The sequence below is a fragment of the Nelusetta ayraudi genome, unplaced genomic scaffold (genome assembly GCF_046127955.1).
Source record: "Nelusetta ayraudi isolate G7.1 ecotype Tasmania unplaced genomic scaffold, CSIRO-AGI_Nayr_v1 ptg000024l, whole genome shotgun sequence".
In the NCBI taxonomy this organism is placed as follows: domain Eukaryota; kingdom Metazoa; phylum Chordata; class Actinopteri; order Tetraodontiformes; family Monacanthidae; genus Nelusetta; species Nelusetta ayraudi.
The window spans coordinates 2,568,137-2,591,338 of record NW_027466074.1 but is presented as its reverse complement, the minus strand read 5'-3'; the positions used below and the strand labels follow the sequence as shown (position 1 = coordinate 2,591,338).

Genomic DNA, 23,202 nt, shown 5'->3' with positions numbered 1-23,202 from the left:
GAATACATTCATGTGGGGATCAACTTCATATCAAACTTACTTTGCACTCGTAATCCCCTGGCATGAAGGAATGCTCTCATCATTCTGTACCCTGTGTTTGGGTGACTGAGTTGGATTTCTGCAATGACGGCATCCAGCTCTTCATCACAAAGCGCTGAATACATGTCCGACATTCTAAACAAACAAAGAATAATTCCTGAAATTTTACTTGGCAAGAGCCAAAACATATATGATTAAAAGCGTCCATTTTCACTGCAACCATTTTGACGTGTATTTGTTGTATCATTAGTGTTATTAGGTACAAGTGTTGCTGCGTTCATTGCAAGGTTAACGTCTTTTGCGTCAATAGATATGGAAAACAACTACACTTAAGTTTAAAAGAAATGTTCACGTTTTGTAAATGGCAATTTCTTAATATTATTATTATTATTATTATTATTAGTGTTCTGTTAAGGTGAAACAACAAAGAAGCCTTTAAGTCTAAATTGTTTAATAAATACGTTAAGAGCAGTTGGTGTAAGTATGAAAGTCATTTCATTTATTTGTTGCGTTAAGAGAAGCATTTATAGAGCGTCGTTGCCACCTACTGGCATCTTTCGGTAGTATTTCTGTTGTAATTTTGAAGCGAACTTTATAACGGAAGTAAGACACGGGAAACACACTGCCAGCGTTTTCTGATGCGCACCCGTTCCTGTAAACCAGTGTTTGTGTGCCGCGAGATATTGTCAGGTGTGCCGTGGGAAATTATCCCATTTGTGTGCCTGTGCAGTCTAGCGCCTGGCAGAGTAATCATGTAGTACTCTTCCATACCAGTAGGTGGCAGCAGCAGGTAGCTAATTGCCTTGCGCTTGGAGACAAGCGAATTAGTGACGCATGGATGCAGCGACAGGTGTGTGGATTGTGGATAGCGGGACGACGGTTGAAAGTGATGGATAAGTTTTTGAAGAGGAAAAATGCTGACTCTGAACTGGACCCTGGACAAAATCCGGACCCAGATGAAGGCCCTAGTATAGTATGAGTGGAGGCAAAGACGGTGACGTCGAGCAAAGTTTCTGGCGTGAGGCAATACAATGAAAGCTATCTTTCATATGGATTTACTTTTACCGGAGATGCAACGGCACCGACTCCGTTGTGCTTGGTATGTGGTGAAAAGCTCTCCAACAGTGCTATGGTCCCAAGTAAGCTTAAACGCCATCTCCAAACGAAACAGCCCTCAGTTCAAAAGAAAATATACGGGACACAAAGTGAAGTGCGTCCTGTATCAGTTCATTACGGGACAGGTTTTTTAGTTGCCAAGTACGGGACAATCGCGTATTTTACGGGAGTAGACCACAGGCAGAAATCAAATGAGGTTTTGTCATTTTCCCTTTAAAACGGGACAAATTGTGTCCCGGGAGAGATTTTATTTTTCCCGGGACAGGTGGTGAAAAAAGAGAACAATTCTGGGAAAAACGGGACCGGTGGCAACACTACGCTGAACTTGTGGCTAAATCAAAAAAGTCCCATACTGTGGCAGAGCAATTAATACTTCCCGCCTGCAAAGCCATTGTAAATGAGACGCTCGGACCCGAAGCGGCTAAAGAAATAGCCAAAGTCCCTCTCTCAGATAACACAATCTCCAGACGTATTAATGAGATGTCTGCAGACATCGAAAGTGTGGTTTTGGAGAAGATCCCTATCAGTAAGAAATTTGCCTTGCGACTTGATGAGTCTACTGATATAAGTGTTGTTGCAGATTCTGAAGTCGACATTTCACTTTGATTTTCAGAGTGATGACACCCTGGAAAAACTCTCCATCATTATAAACTCTTCATCATTTATTCTCTATTCAGGTTGTGGTGCTGCAGTTTGTCAGAGCTCAGCTGTGATTGGCTGCTCTCAGCTCTGAAGTCCAACCCCTCCCACCTCAGACACCTGGACCTGGATGGGAACCAGCTGCAGGATTCAGGAGTGAAGCCACTAATGGATCTTGTCCACAGCAGAGACTATCAACTGGAGAGTGTGAGGTTAGTACTGCTTTGGAACCATTGGATGATGGTTCCAGCACCAAAGCCAGTTGATCCCACAGCAGAGGTCCAGTGTTCCCAGTCACAGTGTGAGAGGAGGATGGTGACGTCCAGCTGCTCCTCATTCATCCAACATCTGCTGCCAAACTGCTTCTTTTCTCAGTTCACCACCCAATTTTTGATCAGTTCATCTTCATCAGGCCTCAGTATCAGTCCAACACTCCATGGTCACATGACCTTCACATGTTCCACACTAGACATGTGACTGAGAGTCTGCTTCTTCTCACCAGTCACTCCACCATCTCCATCAACAGTCAGCGTCTCTGTGATGATGCGTTCAAGGACCCTGAGTCCTGACTCCTGCTGTCTCTTCTTCTCTCTACAGGTGGAGGTGAGGGAGGATGAGGAGGAGACTGAAGAGGAGCGCTCCATCTAGTGGTGGCTGACAGAACTACAACAAGTGGAGCCAAACAGCAAGCTGTGTGTCACGACTAGTGATGGTGAGGTGAAGCCTCACGAGGCATTGAACCACTTGAGCCAACTGGTTCGAAGCTTCATGTGCACACGAAACCACCTACTGGCCAAATGTACAATCACAGGCAAGCTGTGTCTGAACCACGTGTGATGCATTGAATTTTTGTGTCTGTTATGTCTGTTGGGAATGACTATGAATTGCAAAAAATGAATGACCAAATCATTTCTGAACATAAATTATATCTATATATATTTTTTTTTTCTCACTTATTTATGATTATTTTTATGGGTACTGATGCCAGTGGTTATGGGGATGCTCCAAACAAATTTTGTTGTTAACTTTGTTCAACAATGACAATAAATAAATAACTTGACTTGATAACTATGTGTATGATACATTTTTTGAATGTATTCTGTTTGTGCAATTTTTTTCTGAAAATGGCATGGGTGTAATCAGGCAGATGACAGTGAAAGTGATTGTGGGACTTGGAAAAGGGCATAGATCAGGGGTGCTCACACTTTTTCAACGTGCAAGCTACTTTTAAAATGAGCAAGTCAAAAAGATCCACCTACTATAAAACAGGAAAAGTCATTCAGAAATATATTTGTAGTCCAATGATAAAGAAAGAAAGGATTAAATGGGTCAACATGTTCCCATGTGCATTTATGCTCATCATTGCACAGAAAACTCATGGTTTAAAATTGTTTAGGTTATATCTGCCTATGTTTGATTTTATCAATAAAAGTGTGTTTACGTTAAGATGTTTTGCTGTATAGTTTTGTGTTTTCCAGCGCATAGGTTAGGGATAATTGGTGTGTGTGTGTGTGTGTGTGTGTGTGCGTGTGTGTGTGTGTGTGTGTGTGTGTGATGCAGACGTTTTGCCAGCAGCGTCTGCAGTGCGTGCGCACTTTGAAGCGCATTTTCCGAGCGAGGCGTCTCCATCAGTTTACGCCAGGATTGCAAGCTCACGCGACAACCCCGGTAGTTTTGCGTGTAAAACAACAGCGAAACTCTTTTTCCTGTCCCTGTCTGGTCTTTATTTGATCTGAATAGTGCCGAAGCCGATACGTCACATTTACGTTTCACTGTAAAGCACAGCACATATAAGAACAAAATCCAGCACATCGTACATTATGACCAAAATCAACCAGATCCACCGTGTTTTCTAATCCTGCCTGAACGATTCTACCTGCTGTAATTGACGCGGATCTCTCTCTCTCTCTCTCTCTCTCTCTCTCTCTCTCTCTCTCTCTCTCTCTCTCTCTCTCTCACACTCACTCTCTCTCTCCCTCTCTCTCTCCATGCGATCGACCCAAACTCCCTTCGCAATTGACCAGTAGATCGTGATGGACGTAATGGGCACCCCTGGCATAGATGCTTGTGTAACATGGACATTGATGTACAGGACAGGGGGCTCCATCCTATCACCTCTCCTCTCCTCACTCTCTCCCTAAGCTCTCAAAACTATCTCCAAACTAAACGCTATCTAGTCTCAAACACTCCAAACTATAAACACTATCCAAAATCTAGTAATCCAAACTCTCTCCAAATCTCAGTTGACTGCAACTCTCCTACAATAACCCCCATTTTGAATGGAGCCTGAGGGGTCTATATAAACCGTTAAAATATGAATTGCAGATATATATATATATATATATATATATGTATCCACTGAGACTTACCGTCTGTAATGTGTCTTCCACAGGTCCGGTACGGGTCATGGACTACGAGGAGTACGACGACGAGTACTTGCTCTTCCAGCAGCTTCTCAACGACACCGCCAACACCTCTGAGCCGGGTTACGTGGTCAGCGACCCGGTCCAGCTGTGTCCCAGGACCGGCGTCAACCACTTTGGCGCCAGGATCATCCCAGTCTTCTACTACGTCAACTTCCTGCTCAGCTACCTCGGCAACGGCTTGGTGCTCTTTGTCATCTACAAGTATGAGAAGCTCAACACCGCCACCAACGTCTTCCTCCTGAACCTGGTCCTGTCCAATGTCCTCTTCACCTCCAGCCTCCCCTTCTGGGCCACCTACCACCTCTCGGAGTGGATCTTCGGCGAGGCGCTGTGCAAGCTGGTCAGCGGCGCCTACTCTGTTGGCTTCTGCTACCTGACCGTGGTGCACGCGGTCCCGGCCGCCAAGAGCAGGAGGAGGGCGAACGCCGTGGCGGGAACGCTGACGGTCTGGCTGGTCAGCGTGGCGGCCAGCGCCAAGGAGTTTGTCCTGCAGACGGTGTGGGAGAGTCCGTTCGACGGGCTGATGTGCGAGGAGGCCGGGTACCCCGAGAGCACCGTGCTACCAGCAGTTCCTGCTCTTCTTCCTGCTCCCGCTCTTCATGGTGATGTACTGCTACACCGGCATCACCGTCCGCGTCCTGTCCACTCGGCTGAAGAACAAGTGCCGCACCGTCAAGCTCATCTTTGTCACCGTTTTCACCTTTTTCCTCTGCTGGACGTCCTACAACGTGATAGTCTTCCTGCGCGCCCTCGAGCTCTCCGGCCCCAGCCGGGAGGCGGGGGGCTCATCGTGTGCCGCCTCGGAGGCCACGGACTATGCGCTGTACGTGACGCAGAACGTGGCCTACGTGTACTGTTGCGTCAGTCCCGTGTTTTACACGTTTGTGGGCAAGAAGTTCCAGAGCCACTTGAGAAAGCTGCTGGCCAGGAAGCTGCCGTGCCTCTCTCTCTCTCTCTCTCTTTCTCTCTCTCTCTCTCTCTCTCTCTCTCTCACACACACACACACACACACACACACACACACACACACACACACACACACACACACACTCACTCTCTCTCTCTCTCTCTCTCTCTCACACTCACTCCCTCTCTCCCTCTCTCTCATGCGATCGACCCAAACTCCCTTCGCAATTGACCAGTAGATCGCGATGGACGTAATGGGCACCCCTGGCATAGATGCTTGTGTAACATGGACGTTGATGTACAGGACAGGTGGCTCCATCCTATCACCTCTCCTCTCCTCACTCTCTCCCTAAGCTCTCAAAACTATCTCCAAACTAAACGCTATCTAGTCTCAAACACTCCAAACTATAAACACTATCCAAAATCTAGTAATCCAAACTCTCTCCAAATCTCAGTTGACTGCAACTCTCCTACAATAACAATAACAACCCCATTTTGAATGGAGCCTGAGGGGTCTATACAAACCGTTAAAATATGAATTGCAGATATATATATACATATATACATATGTATATATATATATATATATATATATATATATATATATATATATATATATATATATATACATATATATATATGTATACACACACACACACATATATATATATATGGGTCCACTTTTCTGCTGCAGCTGGCCATTTTCATTTTACACCGTCCAAATTTATAGCTCAGGGCGCTGGGACGAATTGCAAATTGTGTGCAGATACAGGCTTACACTTCAAATAATTATGAGAAAAATCCAATGTCAAGAGAGCACTTCCATTAGGAAATAGTCAACATGAAATTTCGTCTTCTACTGACACCTGCTGGTCAAATTCAATAGTTGCAAATATTGTGAAGAAGTTGTCATCTAATTCTAATCCTAAACAATATGGCCATTCCAAGTCAAGTATTAAGACAATTAATCAGGTTTGTACTGCTTGATTAAACACATTCATCCCGTTCCAGTGCACTAAAACCCACTCCCTTCAGGACCGTGTCAGCGAAGCCAAAACTTCCTTGAGTGACGCTGTTTCCCAGCATGCAATGCGAGCTAGCGATTCACAATACTATTTCATCACAAACATGGATGTAAAAAATAAAAAGGGACGAAAAATGAAACTTCAGGAACACCAACCAATACAATGCAATACAAGCAGAACTGGGCCGAAGTTTTATATTATGTACACCATAATACAGCCTTCTGGTGGACAAGCCATACTATTTAATCCGTGTCCTCCTATGGCACTTCCGTGGGTGGAAGCACATGGTAGAGGTCACGTGCTGGTTGCACGTCACTTCGTGGAAGGTTTTAGCCAATCGGTTGAGTGAGTGAGTGAGTGAGTTTCACTGAACCCAATTCAGACTACTCACCCTACACTTTTTTTGTTTTGTATGAGCATTTATAAAAAAAACAACAACATAATAATAATATGGATTTTGACCATGTATGTTTTGGAGTTCATTGAAAGAGGTTAATAAAAAAAAATATATATGCATATATATGTATATATATATATACATATATATATATGTACATATATGTGCGTGTGTGTGTGAGAGTGGATGATGCCTTGCAGGTGCGGTCCTGGATGTCGGCTGCTGATTGGACGCGCCATGGCTGAGAAGGAGGAGCAGTCGAGCCAGCCTGACGGTCATCCCTCCTCTGCTCCCAAGTCTGCAGTTAGTCACTTCTGAAATGGTGTTAGAGCACGCAGCCGTAGGGGTGGGCTGCCATTTTCTTTGTCCCCTCTTTTCTCCTGTTTATTAAGTATGTAGGGAGGTTAGCCTTTCTGTATTTGGGTTCTCTTTCTTTCTTTAGTTAGTTCTAAAGGCGAGGTAGTTGGAGTTTGGTTTATTCTATTGGCCTGGGCCCACCCTGAAGCCTTTGCTGCCCACCGGTTAAGTTGTTTTGTTTATTTCATTTACTGATCAATAAATGTTTTTGTTGAAAACCGCCAACTGCCGTGAGAAATTAATGAGCCTTGGGAGTGGGGGAAGGTGTCCCACACGTTGCGTCTCGGTCCCCCTAGACGGGACGTAACGGAGTTTTCACCGTGACAGCAGGTTGAGCTCCTACCGTTTTACAAGTGACGTCGTCACGTTAGCCTGTTCCATCCTTGCTAAATTCTTTAAAGAACTACCGTTAGTAAACTTTTAAATTATAATACACTCTACACTAATTGTAATTTCCTGCCCGTGGTTCTATATTGCAACAGTTGACGGCTCATATCAGCAGATAAGCAGCAACAATCTGGGCATTGCGGGTGATTCATAAATATGTCATTTCTTATTAATTAGCCCATAAGTGTTGTACACCAGTGTGACACCAAATGCTTGTTGCTGACAGCAGTGAAGAAATGACACTCTAGTGGTTCTGCACATTAGTATAAATAGAGTGATTCTCTATCATTACATGACAGGACGGCGGCACTCTGACAGATTCCATGAACCTGGAGACTGATGATCCAGACTCCGGTCCAGATGACACAACAGGCCACAGTGGAAACGGGTCAGAGCATGGACTGGCTGCTGAAAGGATCCAGGTAGGTGGTGCTGTCATCCCAAGGTGTGTGGTGTGGAGGATCAGGGACAAAGTTCCAGATGCTCACAGATGTGACTGTGGATTCAGGAGGAGTGTTTGAAGGCTGGACTCCCAACAGTGATTGGCTGCTGAGGACCTCTCAATCACAATCAGGTTTTTTAGTGGCTGTGAGATTGAAAGTGAGATTGCATTGTCCAGGTAGGAGGACAGCAGTCAGCCATGTTTCACCTCCAGTCAACACGCAGTGGTTCACATGAAGGTCCAAGAGGCCTACAGACCTACACTGAGTCTGGACGTGGCAGTACAGTTGGATCATTGTCTTTGTTGTGTTGTTTGGTCATTGTGATCCAATGTAATGTGAGAGAAGGACGAGTGCAGTTATATTGGACTAAGTTATTTAGAGTGTAATAGAAGTTATCATGCAGAGTCTGTTTTTATGAAATGTTCTATCACCTGGCAACCATCCATCCATCCATCCATCCATCCATCCATCTTCTACTGCCGTATCTGGAGTCAGGTCTCGGGGGCAGCAGCCTCAGCAGAGACCCCCAGACTTCCCTGGACCCAGTCACCTCCTCCAGCTCCTCCAGTGGGACCCCAAGGCTTCCCAGTCCAGCCCAGAGACCTGGTCCCTCCAGCAGGGTCTCCTCCTGGTGGGACATGCCTGGAACACCTCCCCAGGGAGGCGTCCTAAACAAGACCCCGAGATGCTGGAACTCCTCCCCCTGAGGCAGGGCCTCCCCACCGACCCAGAGAGGGCAAACCACCTCATATCCAGCATTGATTTATCTGTTGGTGATTAATTATAATGTATGATTTATTTTATTTAAATTATATTTGAACTGAATTGGATTTGTTTGTAAAAGTGAGATTTATTTTCATTGATTCATGTGGTTTATGTTGAGACCTAGTGGAGAAGTGGGTATGGTCTACAGAAGGTTTGAGTACACAAGTTATTCAGATACGGAGAATCCCCATGGCAGGACTTCAGGAGATATATAATCAAAGTGTTAAAGCAGCAGAAATGAAACGTCAGTTGAGGTCAAGGTTACACAGGTCAGAGGTTGTGATGGCTTTTATTGTCAGAATATTGAATCATTGAAATATAATGTTTGAGCTAGTAACAAAGTTAGGATGATATAACATAATCACATAAAATAAATGATCTGGTTTCCTTCTGATTCATTGATGTCCTTCTGAAATCTCCACACAAACATCTGGCAAGCATCAAAACCATGAATTATTTTGAGGGAAACTTCTTTTGTCTTACTTATAATTCAATTATGATTTGAGTTCCCATCACAGGTGTTGTAAATCACTTTATCTTTTCCACATGATTTCCTCATTTAAGATCATGAAGCAGAAATAAAGTCTCTTGAAAAGTATTTTTCACCTCCAAAATGAAGATGTTATAGAAGTCTGAAGTGAGAGCAGAGCAGTGTGTTGTTGATGTGTGGAACCTTCATGCTGAGATGTTCCAGCCGTGGATGATGAGAGCAGAAGCAGTGGTTGTGTTGCTGCTGCCTTCACTGAGCAGCTGCTCCAAGTCCTGCTTCTTCCACTGAGGATTCAGCTCCACCAGTGGCTTCTGGGACGTCTCTCCCAGTAACCACAGCAGCTTGTAGGGAGAAGCAGTCCGCCAGCCACCAGGCTGCACTGGGGTCAAAGGTCGTGACACACCCACACAGTGTTGGTGCGTGCAGCTTGCTGTTTGGCTCCACTGGTTGTAGTTCTGTCAGCCACCAGTAGATGGAGCGCTCCTCTTCACTCTCCTCATCCTCACCACCACCTGCAAAGATAAGAAGAGACAGCAGGAGTCAGGACTCACGGTCCTTGAACGCATCATCACAGAGACGTTGACTGTTGATGGAGATGATGGAGTGACTGGTGAGAAGAAGCAGACTCTCAGTCACATGTCAAGTGTGGAACATCAGAAGGTCATGTGACCATGGAGTGTTGGACTGATACTGAGGCCTGATGAAGATGAACTGATCAATAATTGGGTGGTGAACTGAGAGAAGAAGCAGTTTGGCAGCAGATGTTGGATGAATGAGGAGCAGCTGGACGTCACCATCCTCCTCTCACACTGTGACTGGGAACACTGGACCTCTGCTGTGGGATCAACTGGCTTTGGTGCTGGAACCATCATCCAATGGTTCCAAACCAGTACTAACCTCACACTCTCCAGTTGATGGTCACTGCTGTAGACAAGATCCATCAGTGGCTCCTTCACTGATGACTCCTTAAGGGGGTTCATATTCAGGTCCAGCTCTCTGAGGTGGGAGGGGTTGGACTTCAGAGCTGAGAGCAGCCAATCACAGCTGAGCTCTGACAAATTGCAGCCCCACAACCTGAACAGAGAATAAATGATGGAGTTTATAATGATAGAGAGTTTTTCCTGGGTGTCATCACTCTGAAAATCAAAGTGAAATGTCCACTTCAGCACCTGCAATCTGCAATCTGACCACTAGATGGGAGGATTTTACCCACTGTACCTTCAAGCCCAGTTTCATTCATTACTATCACAAACCAGTGTCTGCAAATTGAATTTCCAACAGCAGTAAAGTGAAAATCATGACGACAACAACAAGAGTGATAGAAGTTGTAGAGTGAAGAGGGTGAACTGACCTCAGAGTCTCCAGTTTACAGTCTGGACTCTGCAGAAAACCACTCAGCTCCTTAACTGATGAATCCTGAAGATAGTTCTCAGCCATGTCCAGCTCTCTGAGGTGGGAGGGGTTGGACTTCAGAGCTGAGAGCAGCCAACCACAGCTGATCTTTGACAACCTGCACCTCTCCAACCTGAATACGGAATAAATGATGGAGAGTGTCATTCACAGTAGGGTGTGCGCGCGCGCGTGTGTGTGTGTGTGTGTGTGTGTGTGTGTGTGTAATTTAAAACCAGTTTTACACATTTCTAATGGAATCAAAGTGAATTCCAACAAACTCAATTCAAAGTCATGACAACAACAACTGCAGCAGTTGTAGAGTGAAGAGGGTGAACTGACCTCAGAGCCTCCAGTTTACAGTCTGGACTCTGCAGAAAACCACTCAGCACCTTCACTGTTGAATCCAGAAGGCAGTTCCAACTCTGCTCCAGGTGTCTGAGTTGGGAGGGGTTGGACTTCAGAGCTGAGAGCAGCCAATCACAGCTGAGCTCTAACAAACTACATCTCCACAACCTGAATAGAGAAGAAATGATGGAGAGTTTTTCCAGGGTGTCATCACTCTGAAAATCAAAGTGAAATGTTGACTTCAGAATCTGACACTAAAGCAATCTGAAATCTGACCACTAGATGGTAGGATTTTACACACTGTACCGTTCCACCCAATTTCATACGCTTCAAACACAAAGCAGTGACTGCAAATTGAATTTCCAACAGCAGTGAAGTGAAAATCATGACAACAACAACAAGAGTGATAGAAGTTGTAGAGTGAAGAGGGTGAACTGACCTCAGAGTCTCCAGTTTACAGTCTGGACCCTGCAGAAAACCACTCAGCACCTTCACTGATGAATCCTGCAGCTGTTTCCAACTCAGGTCCAAGTGTCTGAGGTGGGAGGGGTTGGACTTCAGAGCTGAGAGCAGCCAATCACAGCTGAGCTTTGACAAACTGCACCTCCACAACCTGAATAAAGAAGAAATGAAGGAGAGTTTATAATGATGGAGAGTTTTTCCAGGGTGTCATCACTCTGAGAATCAAAGTCAAAAGTCAACTTTAGAATCTGACACTCAACAAAGGAGAGAGGGTGAGTGAATGAGCGCTGCAATCTGAAATCTGACCACCAGATGGCAGGATTTTACACTCTGTACCTTTAAACCAGGGGTGCTCACACTTTTTCAACATGCGAGCTACTTTTAAAATGACCAAGTCAAAAAGATCTACCTACTATACAATCGGTGTGTGTGTGTGTGTGTGTGTGTGTGTGTGTGTGTGTGTGTGTGTGTAACGCACATGTTTTGCTAGCAGCATCTCCCAGGATCTCCGGTGCTTCTGCTGTGCGTGACTTTGAAGCGTATTTTCCGAGCGAGGCGTCAAAACAAAATTCAGCACATCGGACATTATGACCAAGGGCCAATTCCAATTCCTCCCTTAACTCCTCAATCTCAACCCTCGCCCTTAACCCTCAATCTTTGGCCCTCAATCTTGGCCCTCAAAAATAAGTGTAAGGGCTTAGTAATGGGACACCCCTTAAGTGCAGTTACGTCTTCAGACTGTGGGGGGCTGCCGTACGCCAAAGCTAAGTCCAGTCTGTCAAGAAGACGACAACGACGAAGAACAAGGAGAAGAAGAAAAAGACGATGAAAAAGAAGAAGTCCTCCGTTGCTACACAACGAGGTACACAAGTAACGTGAAGCCGGGACCGCCGGTCCGGCTGACAAACATCGTAAAGTAAAAAAAATAAAAATGTTACGCAACAACGATGTCAATAATCCATAAAAAACTCTTAAACTAAGACATTAAATGGTTTCGTAATATTTATATCTTTATTAACTAAGAAAATACTTCCATTTGTAGCTCGCTTTTTCGTCGCCATCTTTTTCGAAGATGTCTTGGCGAAAATACACAATGCCTTCTGGGTAGCCCTCACTGCCAAGGGTGGTCCCGGAGAATCTCAATATTGAGGGCGATACAGCCCTTAATCTCCTCCCTCAACTGGACGTTCTTAGAATGGGGACAGCATTTGCACCTAGCAGAGAGCGCGCATTTTTGAGATTGAGGGTTGAGATTGAGGGTTAAGGGAGGAATTGGAATTCACCCCAAGATCAACCACAACCACCGTGTTTTCTAATCATTGACTTCCTGCCTGAACCATTCTACCTGCTGTAAGTGACGAGGACTCCACTCTTAAAGCTCTCTCCCTCCCTCTCTCTCTCTCTCTCTCTCTCTCTCTCTCTCTCTCACTCTCCCTCTCTCCGACCTAATGGGCACCCCTGTTTCAAACCCAGTTTAACTCATTTCAAACACAAACCAGTGACTGCAAACTGAATTTCTAACAGCAGTGAAGTGAAAATCATGACAACAATAACAAGAGTGATAGAAGTTGTAGAGTGAAGAGGGTGAACTGACCTCAGAGTCTCCAGTTTACAGTCTGGACTCTGCAGAAAAACACTCAGCTCCTTCACTGATGAATCCTGCAGTTGGTTCTGACCCAGGTCCAGGTGTCTGAGGTGGGAGTCGTTGGACTTCAGAGCTGAGAGCAGCCAATCACAGCTGAGCTCTGACAACCTGCAGCCCTCCAACCTGAATAGAGAAGAAATGATGGAGAGTTTAGAATCAAAGTCAAATGTCGACTTTAGAATCTGACACTCAACAAAGGAGAGAGGGTGAGTGAATGAGCGCTGCAATCTGAAATCTGACCACCAGATGGCAGGATTTTACACTCTGTACCTTTAAACCAGGGGTGCTCACACTTTTTCAACATGCAAGCTACTTTTAAAATGACCAAGTCAAAAAGATCTACCTACTATACAATCGGTGTGTGTGTGTGTGTGTGTGTGTGTGTGGAACGCAGATGTTTTGCTAGCAGCATCTCCCAGGATCTCCGGTGCTTCTGCTGTGCGTGACTTTGAAGCGTATTTTGCGAGTGAGGCGTCTCCGTCAGTTTACGCCAGGATTGCAGGCTCACGCGACAAGCACGGTAGTTTGGCGTGTATTTAAAGAAAACAACAGCCAAACTCTTTTTCCTGTTCCTGTCTGCTCTCATACAGAATGCAGGTATCTGAAGTATACATTGATTTTAACAATTATTATAGTTTCAGATTTAAAATGAAATCTGCTTTATGTCTCCTTTATTTGATCTGAGCGGTGCAGAAGCCGATTCGTCTCATTTACCTTTGACTGTAAAATCCAGCACATATAAAAACAAAATCCAGCACATCGTACATTATGACCAAGATCACTGAGTTCCTGCCTGAACCATTCTACCTGCTGGAAGTGACGAGGACTCCACACGATTGACCTAATGGGCACCCCTGCTTCAAACCCAGTTCCACTCATTTCAAACACAAACCAGTGTCTGCAAATTGAATTTCCAACAGCAGTGAAGTGAAAATCATGACGACAACAACAAGAGTGATAGAAGTTGTAGAGTGAAGAGGGTGAACTGACCTCAGAGTCTCCAGTTTACAATCTGGACTCTGCAGAAAACCACTCAGAACCTTCACTAATGAATCCTGCAGCTGGTTCTGACTCAGGTCCAGGTGTCTGAGGTGGGAGGGGTTGGATTTCAGAGCTGAGAGCAGCCAATCACAGCTGAGCTTTGACAACCAGCAGTACTCCAACCTGAATAGAGAAGAAATGATGGAGAGTTTATAACGATGGAATTTTACCAGGGTGTCATCACTCTGAACATCAAAGTCAAACGTCGACTTCAGAATCTGCAACAAAAGCAGTCTGCAATCTGACCACTAGATGGGAGGATTTTACCCACTGTACCTTCAAGCCCAGTTTAGGGCGTGTTTTCATTGCCTCGCCTCACCACGGTTCGCCTCGGTACGATTGCGTTTTCATTGGCTCTGTGATTACGAGACCGTGGGCGGAGTGGACACGGTAAAGCGGGACAATGTTTTCCCCAGCATCACTTCTGTGCCATACACAACAGCGCAGCGATGGACAAAGTAGAAGTTATTTCATACCTGCTGCTCGGTCTGTGGTTGCTTTTCTGTTCAAGAAAGAACACTTTCCCTCACTGAAGTCACAGTTGATCATTTATGCAGCAACATTTATAATTTATTGTTTCGTTTTCCATGCGAGCAAATGTGTAGTTCAACCTTCATATTTTCACCAAAAGTAAACACGAGACGGATACAACGGGAAATAGCGTTTATTTAAAAACAAACAAACAGAAAAACAGACAGTAAACACGCCTCCTTATTTGAAATAGCTGCCCTCGCGAGCCAAGGACGACTTTGTTATATGCCGCGGTGTTTGAGGCTTCCTCGCGGCCAAGAGCCACGTCCTCTCGACGAATCAGTATTTCTTCTCTCCTCAAGACTCCTGGGGTTCCCTAGCTTACCGCGCCTCACGCAGGAGCAACTCGATTTGTTTTCATTACCGAGCGCTTCGCCATTTGGGGTTTGTCGTTTTCGCGAATATGGTTGAACACACTCGCGACGTCGAGGGCATTCCCGGTTCGCCTGCCTCTCCCCAAAAGACGAAAGTAAACATGTATTGAAAAAGCTGTTTTCAAAAACTGTATACACATAAATGTATTTGTACAACACCAATAGTAGCTACTTGTATTCACGGTAAAATGTACCTGACACGGAAGTTCTGTGTCAAAGGAGTTGGCGTGGATGTCCGCTCTGACAGGGAACATCGACGCGGACACGGAGCCAATCCAGTGCCCTGCTCGTCGCTACGTCACCACTAAACTCGCTTCGTCTTGCTCGGACCCTGGGGGATTGAGGTACCAAAACAGCGCCCCCTACAACTGTGTAGCGGCCAGTGCAAACACCCTAACACCATACCATGGCGAGGCGAGGTGAGGCAATGAAAACACGCCCTTTCATTCATTATCAAAAAAAAAGTGTCTGCAAATTGAATTTCCAACAGCAGTGAAGTGAAAATCATGACAACAACAACAAGAGTGATAGAAGTTGTAGAGTGAAGAGGGTGAACTGACCTCAGAGTCTCCAGTTTACAGTCTGGACTCTGCAGAAAACCACTCAGCTCCTTCACTGATGAATCCTTAAGGTGGTTCCAACTCAGGTTCAGCTCTCTGAGGTGGGAGGGGTTGGACTTCAGAGCTGAGAGCAGCCAATCACAGCTGAGCTTTGTCAACCAGCAGTTCTCCAGCCTGAATAAAGAATCAATATTTGATTTCTTCCATGGTGTAAATGTCATATTCAGAGTCATTTCTCCCTGTTGATGATCCAGATGTGCAGCTGTTGGGATCACTGAGTCATTCCCTCAAAGGAGTCATTGTGCCAGTGGGTTGTCAACACAATAACAACAGCAGTGTGTCAGTCAGTGTGCAGCCAATCAGCAGTGAAGATGGAAAATAATCAGTGAGTCCTTTGTGTGCTTGTGGCTGTTTTCAGTCATCAGAGTCTCGTTACAAGTCAAACACATTCAAAGGACAAGATGAAGAAATACTGCTGCACTATTAATCTGCCTCTAATATTTCTTCACACGATCTTCAGCTCAGTCATGTGACCTTCATCACCAATCAACAACTTCCATTGAGCTCCAAAGTGACTGGAGACATTTTCCACACTTTCTTCCACCATCCAAAGTCTTTTCTGGCTGCAGACTGTTGACATGAAAATATCAACAACATCCACTTTGTCTAGATGAGTCTTTAATATCTGCTTCAAAGTCTTCACACTGAGCAGCGTTACACACCAGTTGTCATCTGCTGACACACACTGTCCACCAGTAGAAAGCAGGAACTGACCTGAGAACTTCCAGTCTGCAGTTTGGACTCTGCAGTGCAAGCACAGAGCAGCTTCACTCCAGGATCCCTCAGGAAGTTCTCACTCAGGTCCAGCAGTGTGAGGTGGGAGGGGCTGGACTGCAGAGCTGAAGACACCACTGCACACTGAAGCTCTGAGAGTTCACTGGATGAAGGAGAGCAGAGAGAGAAGTTGTGGTCGACATGTGAGATTCTAAAGACAGTGAAAGTGAATCAAGACTCATTAATGTCTGATCATCATCATCATCATCATCATCATCATCATCATCACCATCACCATCATCATGTAAATGGAGGGAAGTCCCGCGGTGGTGCAGCATGTGTTTACATCTGTGGTGCGTGGTGCCGGGACACTGCAGTGGTATGCAAACACTGTTCACCACTGGCACAGTTGATGATCATAAAGTGCCGTCCATTCTATCTGCCCTGGCAGTTTACTGCCATTTTGCTAGTTGCATTTTACATCCCTCCCACCAACAACAGCAGTGAGAGGAACACTGCACTCAATGAACTGTAACAGGCCATCAGTGATCAACAGACAGCAAACCCAAAAGCTTTACCATCCTCACTGGAGATTTTAGTCATGCTGACCTCAAGACTGTCCTTCCAAAAGTCCACCAGCATGTTGGATTTCCAACAAGGGGGGACAACGCTTTGCATGTGGAGGTGTTCCGAGGGAGGAGCAGGGCTCGTGCTCATGTGCGATCAATTCCACGAGGATTGGGACTCTCAAAGGAAATGGGTGTGCGTTTGTGCGTTCGCAACATTTTGAACATCCAGATTTTTTTGTTTCAGGATGAAATCCATGTACGTTCTTGTAAATTAAGCCCCAGGTCCTCAGTGTCTCCACTACAGTGTCCTCAGTGCAGCTTCACACTCCAGTGTGTTCCAGCCACTGAGTGTCAACACGTCCTGTTGTGACTGACAGTGTTGCTCTGATCTGCTGCTTCAACTCAACATGATGCTCAGTTGTGTGTAAAGTCACTGCAGCTTGGAGCTCCACTGGATCAGAGATCCTTCACTGGCGTCTCTTCGGACTCCACTGCATCTTTGATCCAACTGCTGTTTTATTGCCTGCTGCCAAATGAAGGAAGGATGTGATGTGTTTGTGTGTTCAATGTGTTGATTGTGTTGATTGACTGTGTAGTTCCACAGTTTTCATTCATGTAGCCGCTCTTTACCTTTGACGCTCAGGTGTCTTCAATGTCCGTCCGTCATACCAGCACCACTACATCATTCATAAATTGATGAGACGTGGGTTCCATTTAACTCGTTTATTTTCCTTCTTGAGTTTTTGGGTTGAGGCAACACAGACAACGTGAGGTCAAAAGAATTTTTGGCTCACCAACCACTCCGGCTTGACCCGCTTTCCATCAAACAAACATTTCGGCCATTTTTTTTTCTCGACCTAAAATAGCTGCGGGTCACCTTTCAAAATAAAATAACGGCTTCAGCATCAGAATCGGATGGTCTTGGTTCCCTTTCTTGAAGAACTTGGCAGTTGTCAGCCGGAAGGCATCTTGCACTGTACCCCTGACGACGCCATTAACTTCGTCCAGCAGTGCAATGTAGGGCTCTTTCATCAGACGTTGACTGATACATGACTGAACGAATGGCTCGCGGCTTAGCGCATCAGCGACAACGTTCTTAACACCAGGGACATACTTCAGATCGAAATCGAATGCGGCAAGCTTAGCAACCCATCTTTGTTCACATGCGTCCAAACATGGCTCTGTTAAGATGTAGGACAATGGGCAATGACAATGACCAAACTTGTCACAAATGGCCCATTTTAACGCCAGGAATTCCAACCTGTGCGCTGGATAGTTAATTTGTGATCGGGACAGTGTCTTGCTGGCGAAAGCGACAGGTCGAGCAACAGTCTCACCTGGTGGCACTTGAGACAGGACTGCGCCAATGCCATCAAACGACGCATCAACAGCGAGAACGAAGGGCTCACTGAAGTTGGGGTGGGATAAGGTGACATTGCAAGCTAATTCATTCTTCAGGGTCTGGAACGATTCTTTGCATGTAGCAGTCCAGTCCCTCGCCATAAGCGCTGGTGGAGCAGATGATCGCTTTTTCACCTTCCTGCCTCTCATGGCCTTATGCTGCACCTGCCTTCCAGAGAGGAGTCTGAACAAGGGTTTTGCTTTAGCAGAGCAGTCAGCTATGAAGTGCTGATAGTAGAAGATTAGGCCCAGGAAAGAATTAATCTTCCTCCAGGAAGGGGTCACACCATCACTCTCCATCAGGTCAGCCTCTCCCACATCCATGATGGCTTTCATCTTGTCAGGGTCCTTCATCACCCCGTCCCCACAAATGACATGTCCCAGGAACCTTACTGACCTCCGCAAGAGATGACACTTCTTGGGGGCCAGTTTGAGTTTGTGACTTTTCAGACGGGAGAACACCATCTCTAGACGCTCAAGCGCCTGCTGTTCAGTTGGGGCAAAGACCATCAGGTCATCAAGATAGCAGAGCAGACTAGTGAAGTTTTCATCCCCGAAGATTGATATCATCATTCGCATGAATGTTGCAGGACTGTTGGACAGACCTTGTGGCATTCTGTTGTACTAGTGGAGGCCAAAAGGTGAAGAGAAAGCTGTGTATTGTTTATCTCTTCATGGAGTGGCACATTGTAGAAGCCAGACGTCAAGTCCATGGTGGAGAAGAAGACATTTCCTCCAAGTGCAACCCACCGATCCTGGGGTGCCTTGGGCCAGGCCGTCGAGTCGGACCATGAACAGGACTGTTTGAAGCTGGGGAAGATCTTTGCAGGAGCACCTTCTCCAGCATGTTAATAAGGCGGTTCAGGGCATCAGGGTCAGTGGCCTGTGGCTGCAGTGGGCTCTGTTCTTCAGCAGGTGGTGCAGGTGGCGAGACAGCAGCAAGAGCATTCACTGACACCCTTTCTCTGGAAGTTCTGTTCACTGACATCATTTCAGAATGATATTCGTTCAGAATGTCTTGGACTTCACGAGCAGTCCACTTGTCTATCGTCTTCGACCTGAAGGTCATGGCGAGCTCAGTAGACGGGCAGTTCTTTATGAACATTCGAGTCACCTCAGTGCTGGGGCTGTCCAGTGACTTTCCTTGCTCCTTCAGACGTTCAATGGCCAAGTCAACAGCGCGGTTCAGTCTAAGCCAGTAGTCAAAGGCATCCTCACCCTTCCCAGGAAGAGTGGTGTAAAAGTCTGCTAATGGGAGTGGTGAACACGGAACAGAATCAAAGTGCTTCCGCAAGAGACCATAAATGGCATCGGGGTTACAGGTGATGTTAATACCACTGTTCCTGGTCCCAAACCTGACAACATCCTTTGCTTTGCCACCAAGATGAACAAGGATCTCCTCCGCTTGTTCCTCAGGTTGCAGATTCCCCCTCTTAATGAAACTCCTCATGAGCTCCCCCCACTCCTGGACGGAAACAGAGTCTGAGTTGTCTCCTCTGAAGCAGGGGGGCTCCTTCAGCTTTCGATGAGGGACATATTGCAAATGGGACACGTCAAAAGCATTTGTGGCAGACACATTGGCATGGCTAGGTCGAGGGGTAGCACTATGTAAAGGGGAACTGGCTAGCATATCAGCATGGGCAGGTGAAGGGGCAGCACTGAGTAAAGGGGTAGTGACAGATGCACTGAGGTGAGAGATAATGTCCTGTGCCACCCGCTGGCTGACCTGTTGAATCAATGCATCACCCATCTGACCTACAATACTAGCAGTAATAACACCAAAAGGAGTTACAAAAACATTACCCTGAGGATTACTCATCTTTCCAAAAAGTTAACAAAACACAATACCACAAAACAAAAGGATGAAACCATAAAAGGCCTAGACTGGAAACTGAAAAAAAAAAAAAAAAAAAAAAAAATCAAATAAAAGTACATAAACCCTCTATCTGATGTCTAACACTGCACAAAAGCAACACATCTGACCGACTTCAGTGACCGCAGATGAACAGCAGCAGCAGAACAGTCCCCGGGTCGCTCTGCAGCATCGGTAGCACAACAAAAGAGTCTCGAGTCACGGCACCAATGTGACCTCTCCTATTCTGTCCTGCTTGCTGTATAATGAAGACTTGCAGAAGTCAGGTGTGGAGCAGCAGTTTATTCTCTGAAACAGAATGGGACACAACCATAACTTGCTCCGTGAAACTTGGTCACCTCCTGCTTCATGGGCTTCCTCTGTACTGAAGTAGTGATCGTATAGTTGTTGTTTCTACAATACAAATAATTTTAAAAATAAAATACATTTTTCTACAAAATACAAAAAAATGACATTCGCAATTTCAATAATTCGCTCCCTAAAGCTCCATTTTTATACAGTGTAACATTCTTCCAGTTACACACACATACCTGAAACAGAATGGGACACAACCATAACTTGCTCCGTGAAACTTGGTCACCTCCTGCAGAGACAACGTGCTCCGTATGAGAGCTGTGTCCTGCTAATGGACATGCTAGCATGCTAATCGTTTTTAATAGCAATAAAGAAAAACGAACTTTGCTAAAACAAAAAACAAACAAACAAAAAAAATTAAATGAAAGACACCAGCACACATTTAAACACTGAAACACAGTTAGATGAAGCATAGCTCAACTTATTGCATTAATTTCTGTCTCAGCAGGGAGGAGACCGTCTCACCTGCTTCATGGGCTTCCTCTGTACTGAGGATCGCCCAGAATGCAAAGCGCTAACTTCAAAATAAAATACAAAATAAAATAAAATATAAAATATAAAGAGCCATGGCTGTGCCCCAACCAAGTTTAACATGATTGAACACAATTTATTTTGTGTGTGTGTGAGAGAGAGAGTGGATGACGCCTTGCAGGTGCGGTCCTGGATGTCGGCTGCTGATTGGACGCGCCACGTCTGAGAAGGAGGAGCAGTCGAGCCAGCCTGACTGTCATCCCTCCTCCGCTCCCAAGTCTGCAGTTAGTCACTTCTGAAATGGTGTTAGAGCACGCAGCCGTAGGTAGTGATGGCCGATGGAGGCTTTGTTGAAGCTTCGACACTTGTTTCAAAAAATGGTTCATTACTCGAGGCTTCAATGACACAGTGCTTGAGGAGGTCATCTAGTGCTCAATAAAATGAAGTGCAATAGAAACGTGTTCATTGTTTCATAGGTTGTTTGGGATTTGAGTCGCCATGCATTCTTGTTGGACAACACTACATGCTTGTACGGTTCAATGCTGACACAATAAAATAAAAATGAAAAATAAAGACAATGTCTCTTTTTTGGCACGACTGATTGTAGTAGACTATAGCTCTATACTTAGCCTGACAGTTTGTGCAATGAATTATATTATATCCTAAAACAAGACTAAATAGCCCATAGTTTAAAAATATGTTCAATAGTAAGTGTTCAGTGGGTGAGATGTCAAATGTGATCTATTTAAAATGTAGAATAGATGAGCTAAATAACACATATATAATACACGTTGATGGGAATTGAACCGTCGCCTCAGTCTTGCAAGTCCAAGATTGTCATAATGTACCACAAACCCAAATCACACTCCCTTTTTTCATCGAAGCTGTTTGAGTAGCGTTAGCACACAGTGATTCCTCATCAACTACAGGCCTACACTTCAAATAATTATGAGAAAAACCCAACGTAAAGAGAGCACTTCCATTAGGAAATAGTCAACATGAAATTTCGTCTTCTACTGACACCTGCTGGTCAAATTGAATAGTTGCAAATATTGTGAAGAAGTTGTCATCTAATTCTAATCCTAAACAATATGGCCATTCGAAGTGAAGTATTAAGACAATTAATCAGGTTTGTACTGCTTGATTAAACACATTCATCCCGTTCCAGTGCAATAAAACCCACTTCCCTTCAGGACCGTGTCAGCGAAGCCAAAACTTCCTCGAGTGACGCTGTTTCCCAGCATGCAATGCGAGCTAGCGATTCACAATACTATTCCATCACAAACATGGATGTAAAAAATAAAAAGGGACGAAAAATGAAACTTCAGGAACACCAACCATTGCAATACAAGCAGAACTGGGCCGAAGTTTTATATTATGTACACCATAATACAGCCTTCTAGTGGACAAGCCATACTATTTAATCCGTGTCTTCCTATGGCACTTCCGTGGGTGGAAGCTCGTCGTAGAGGTCACGTGCTGGTTGCGTGTCACTCCACCGATCACCTCGGGGAAGGTCGTTGATTCAGGTGAGTATATGGAAAATATGGGTCAATGTGGTCAGTCGTAACAAGAGAAGCTTGCTGGCAAAAATAATGCACTACAAGTGGATGTGACACTTTTTTTTTTGTTTTGTATGAGCATTTAAAAAAAACAACAACATAATAATAATATGGATTTTGACCATGTATGTTTTCGAGTTCATTGAAAGAGGTTAATATATATATGTATATATATATATATATGCGTGTGTGTAACTTTAACTAACTTATCTATTTCTATCCATCTATCAAACTTACTATCTAGGGATCTATCTACTACTAACTCTCAAAAAACTAACGGACAACCAAGAGCAACAAAACCAACCTACTGCAATTCGTATATTTTAGTGTGTGTGTGTGTGTGTGTGTGTGTGTGTGTGTGTGTGTGTGTGGGGGGGGGGGGTTAAAATGAGCACAGTGATGGTTCCGCAGCATAAAGTGTATCTTCAGTCGTCGATTGTATGTGTGGGAGTCCCTCGGGTTCAGCCCAGCTGATTTAATGTTCGGTGAGAGGACCCTCACGTCTGTTAAGGGGTAAGTGGCTTTCCGATGTTAAACGAGTAGAGAATAATGTGTTAGATTACGTAATTTTTTTTCCGTGAACGCTTGCATCGTGCTTGTGAAACTGCTCACCAAACTCTTGTCGCCAGCCAGTCTAAAATGAAGCGTCAGTTTGACAAGAAAGCTGTGGCTCGAGTTTTTGAGACAGGCGACCGAGTGTTGGTATTGTTGCCGTTACCCGGTTCCGGTTTGCAGGCTGGTTTTTCTGGTCCGTATGTCGTGGAGCACAAACTTTCCGATACAGATTATGTAGTGCACACTCCTAATAGAAAACGATCATCCCGCGTCTGCCACGTCAAAATGTTGAAAAGTTACGCC

General features: G+C 45.1%; 1 protein-coding gene across 2 annotated transcripts in view; it reads right to left on the bottom strand.

Moving 5' to 3' along the window:
• Positions 1-23,202, bottom strand: part of LOC142889860 (NLR family CARD domain-containing protein 3-like) — a 277,091-nt gene that overhangs the window by 124,713 nt on the left and 129,176 nt on the right. The window contains exon 2 of one of the 2 annotated variants that reach the window (XM_076028536.1): positions 15,864-16,277. The exons of the other annotated variant lie outside the window; for it this stretch is intronic. Within the exon in view, the coding sequence (XP_075884651.1) occupies positions 16,055-16,277 (223 nt within the window). The 3' untranslated portion in view covers positions 15,864-16,054. Of the gene's footprint in view, positions 1-15,863; positions 16,278-23,202 lie in introns of those variants that run through there. 2 annotated transcript variants of the gene reach the window in all.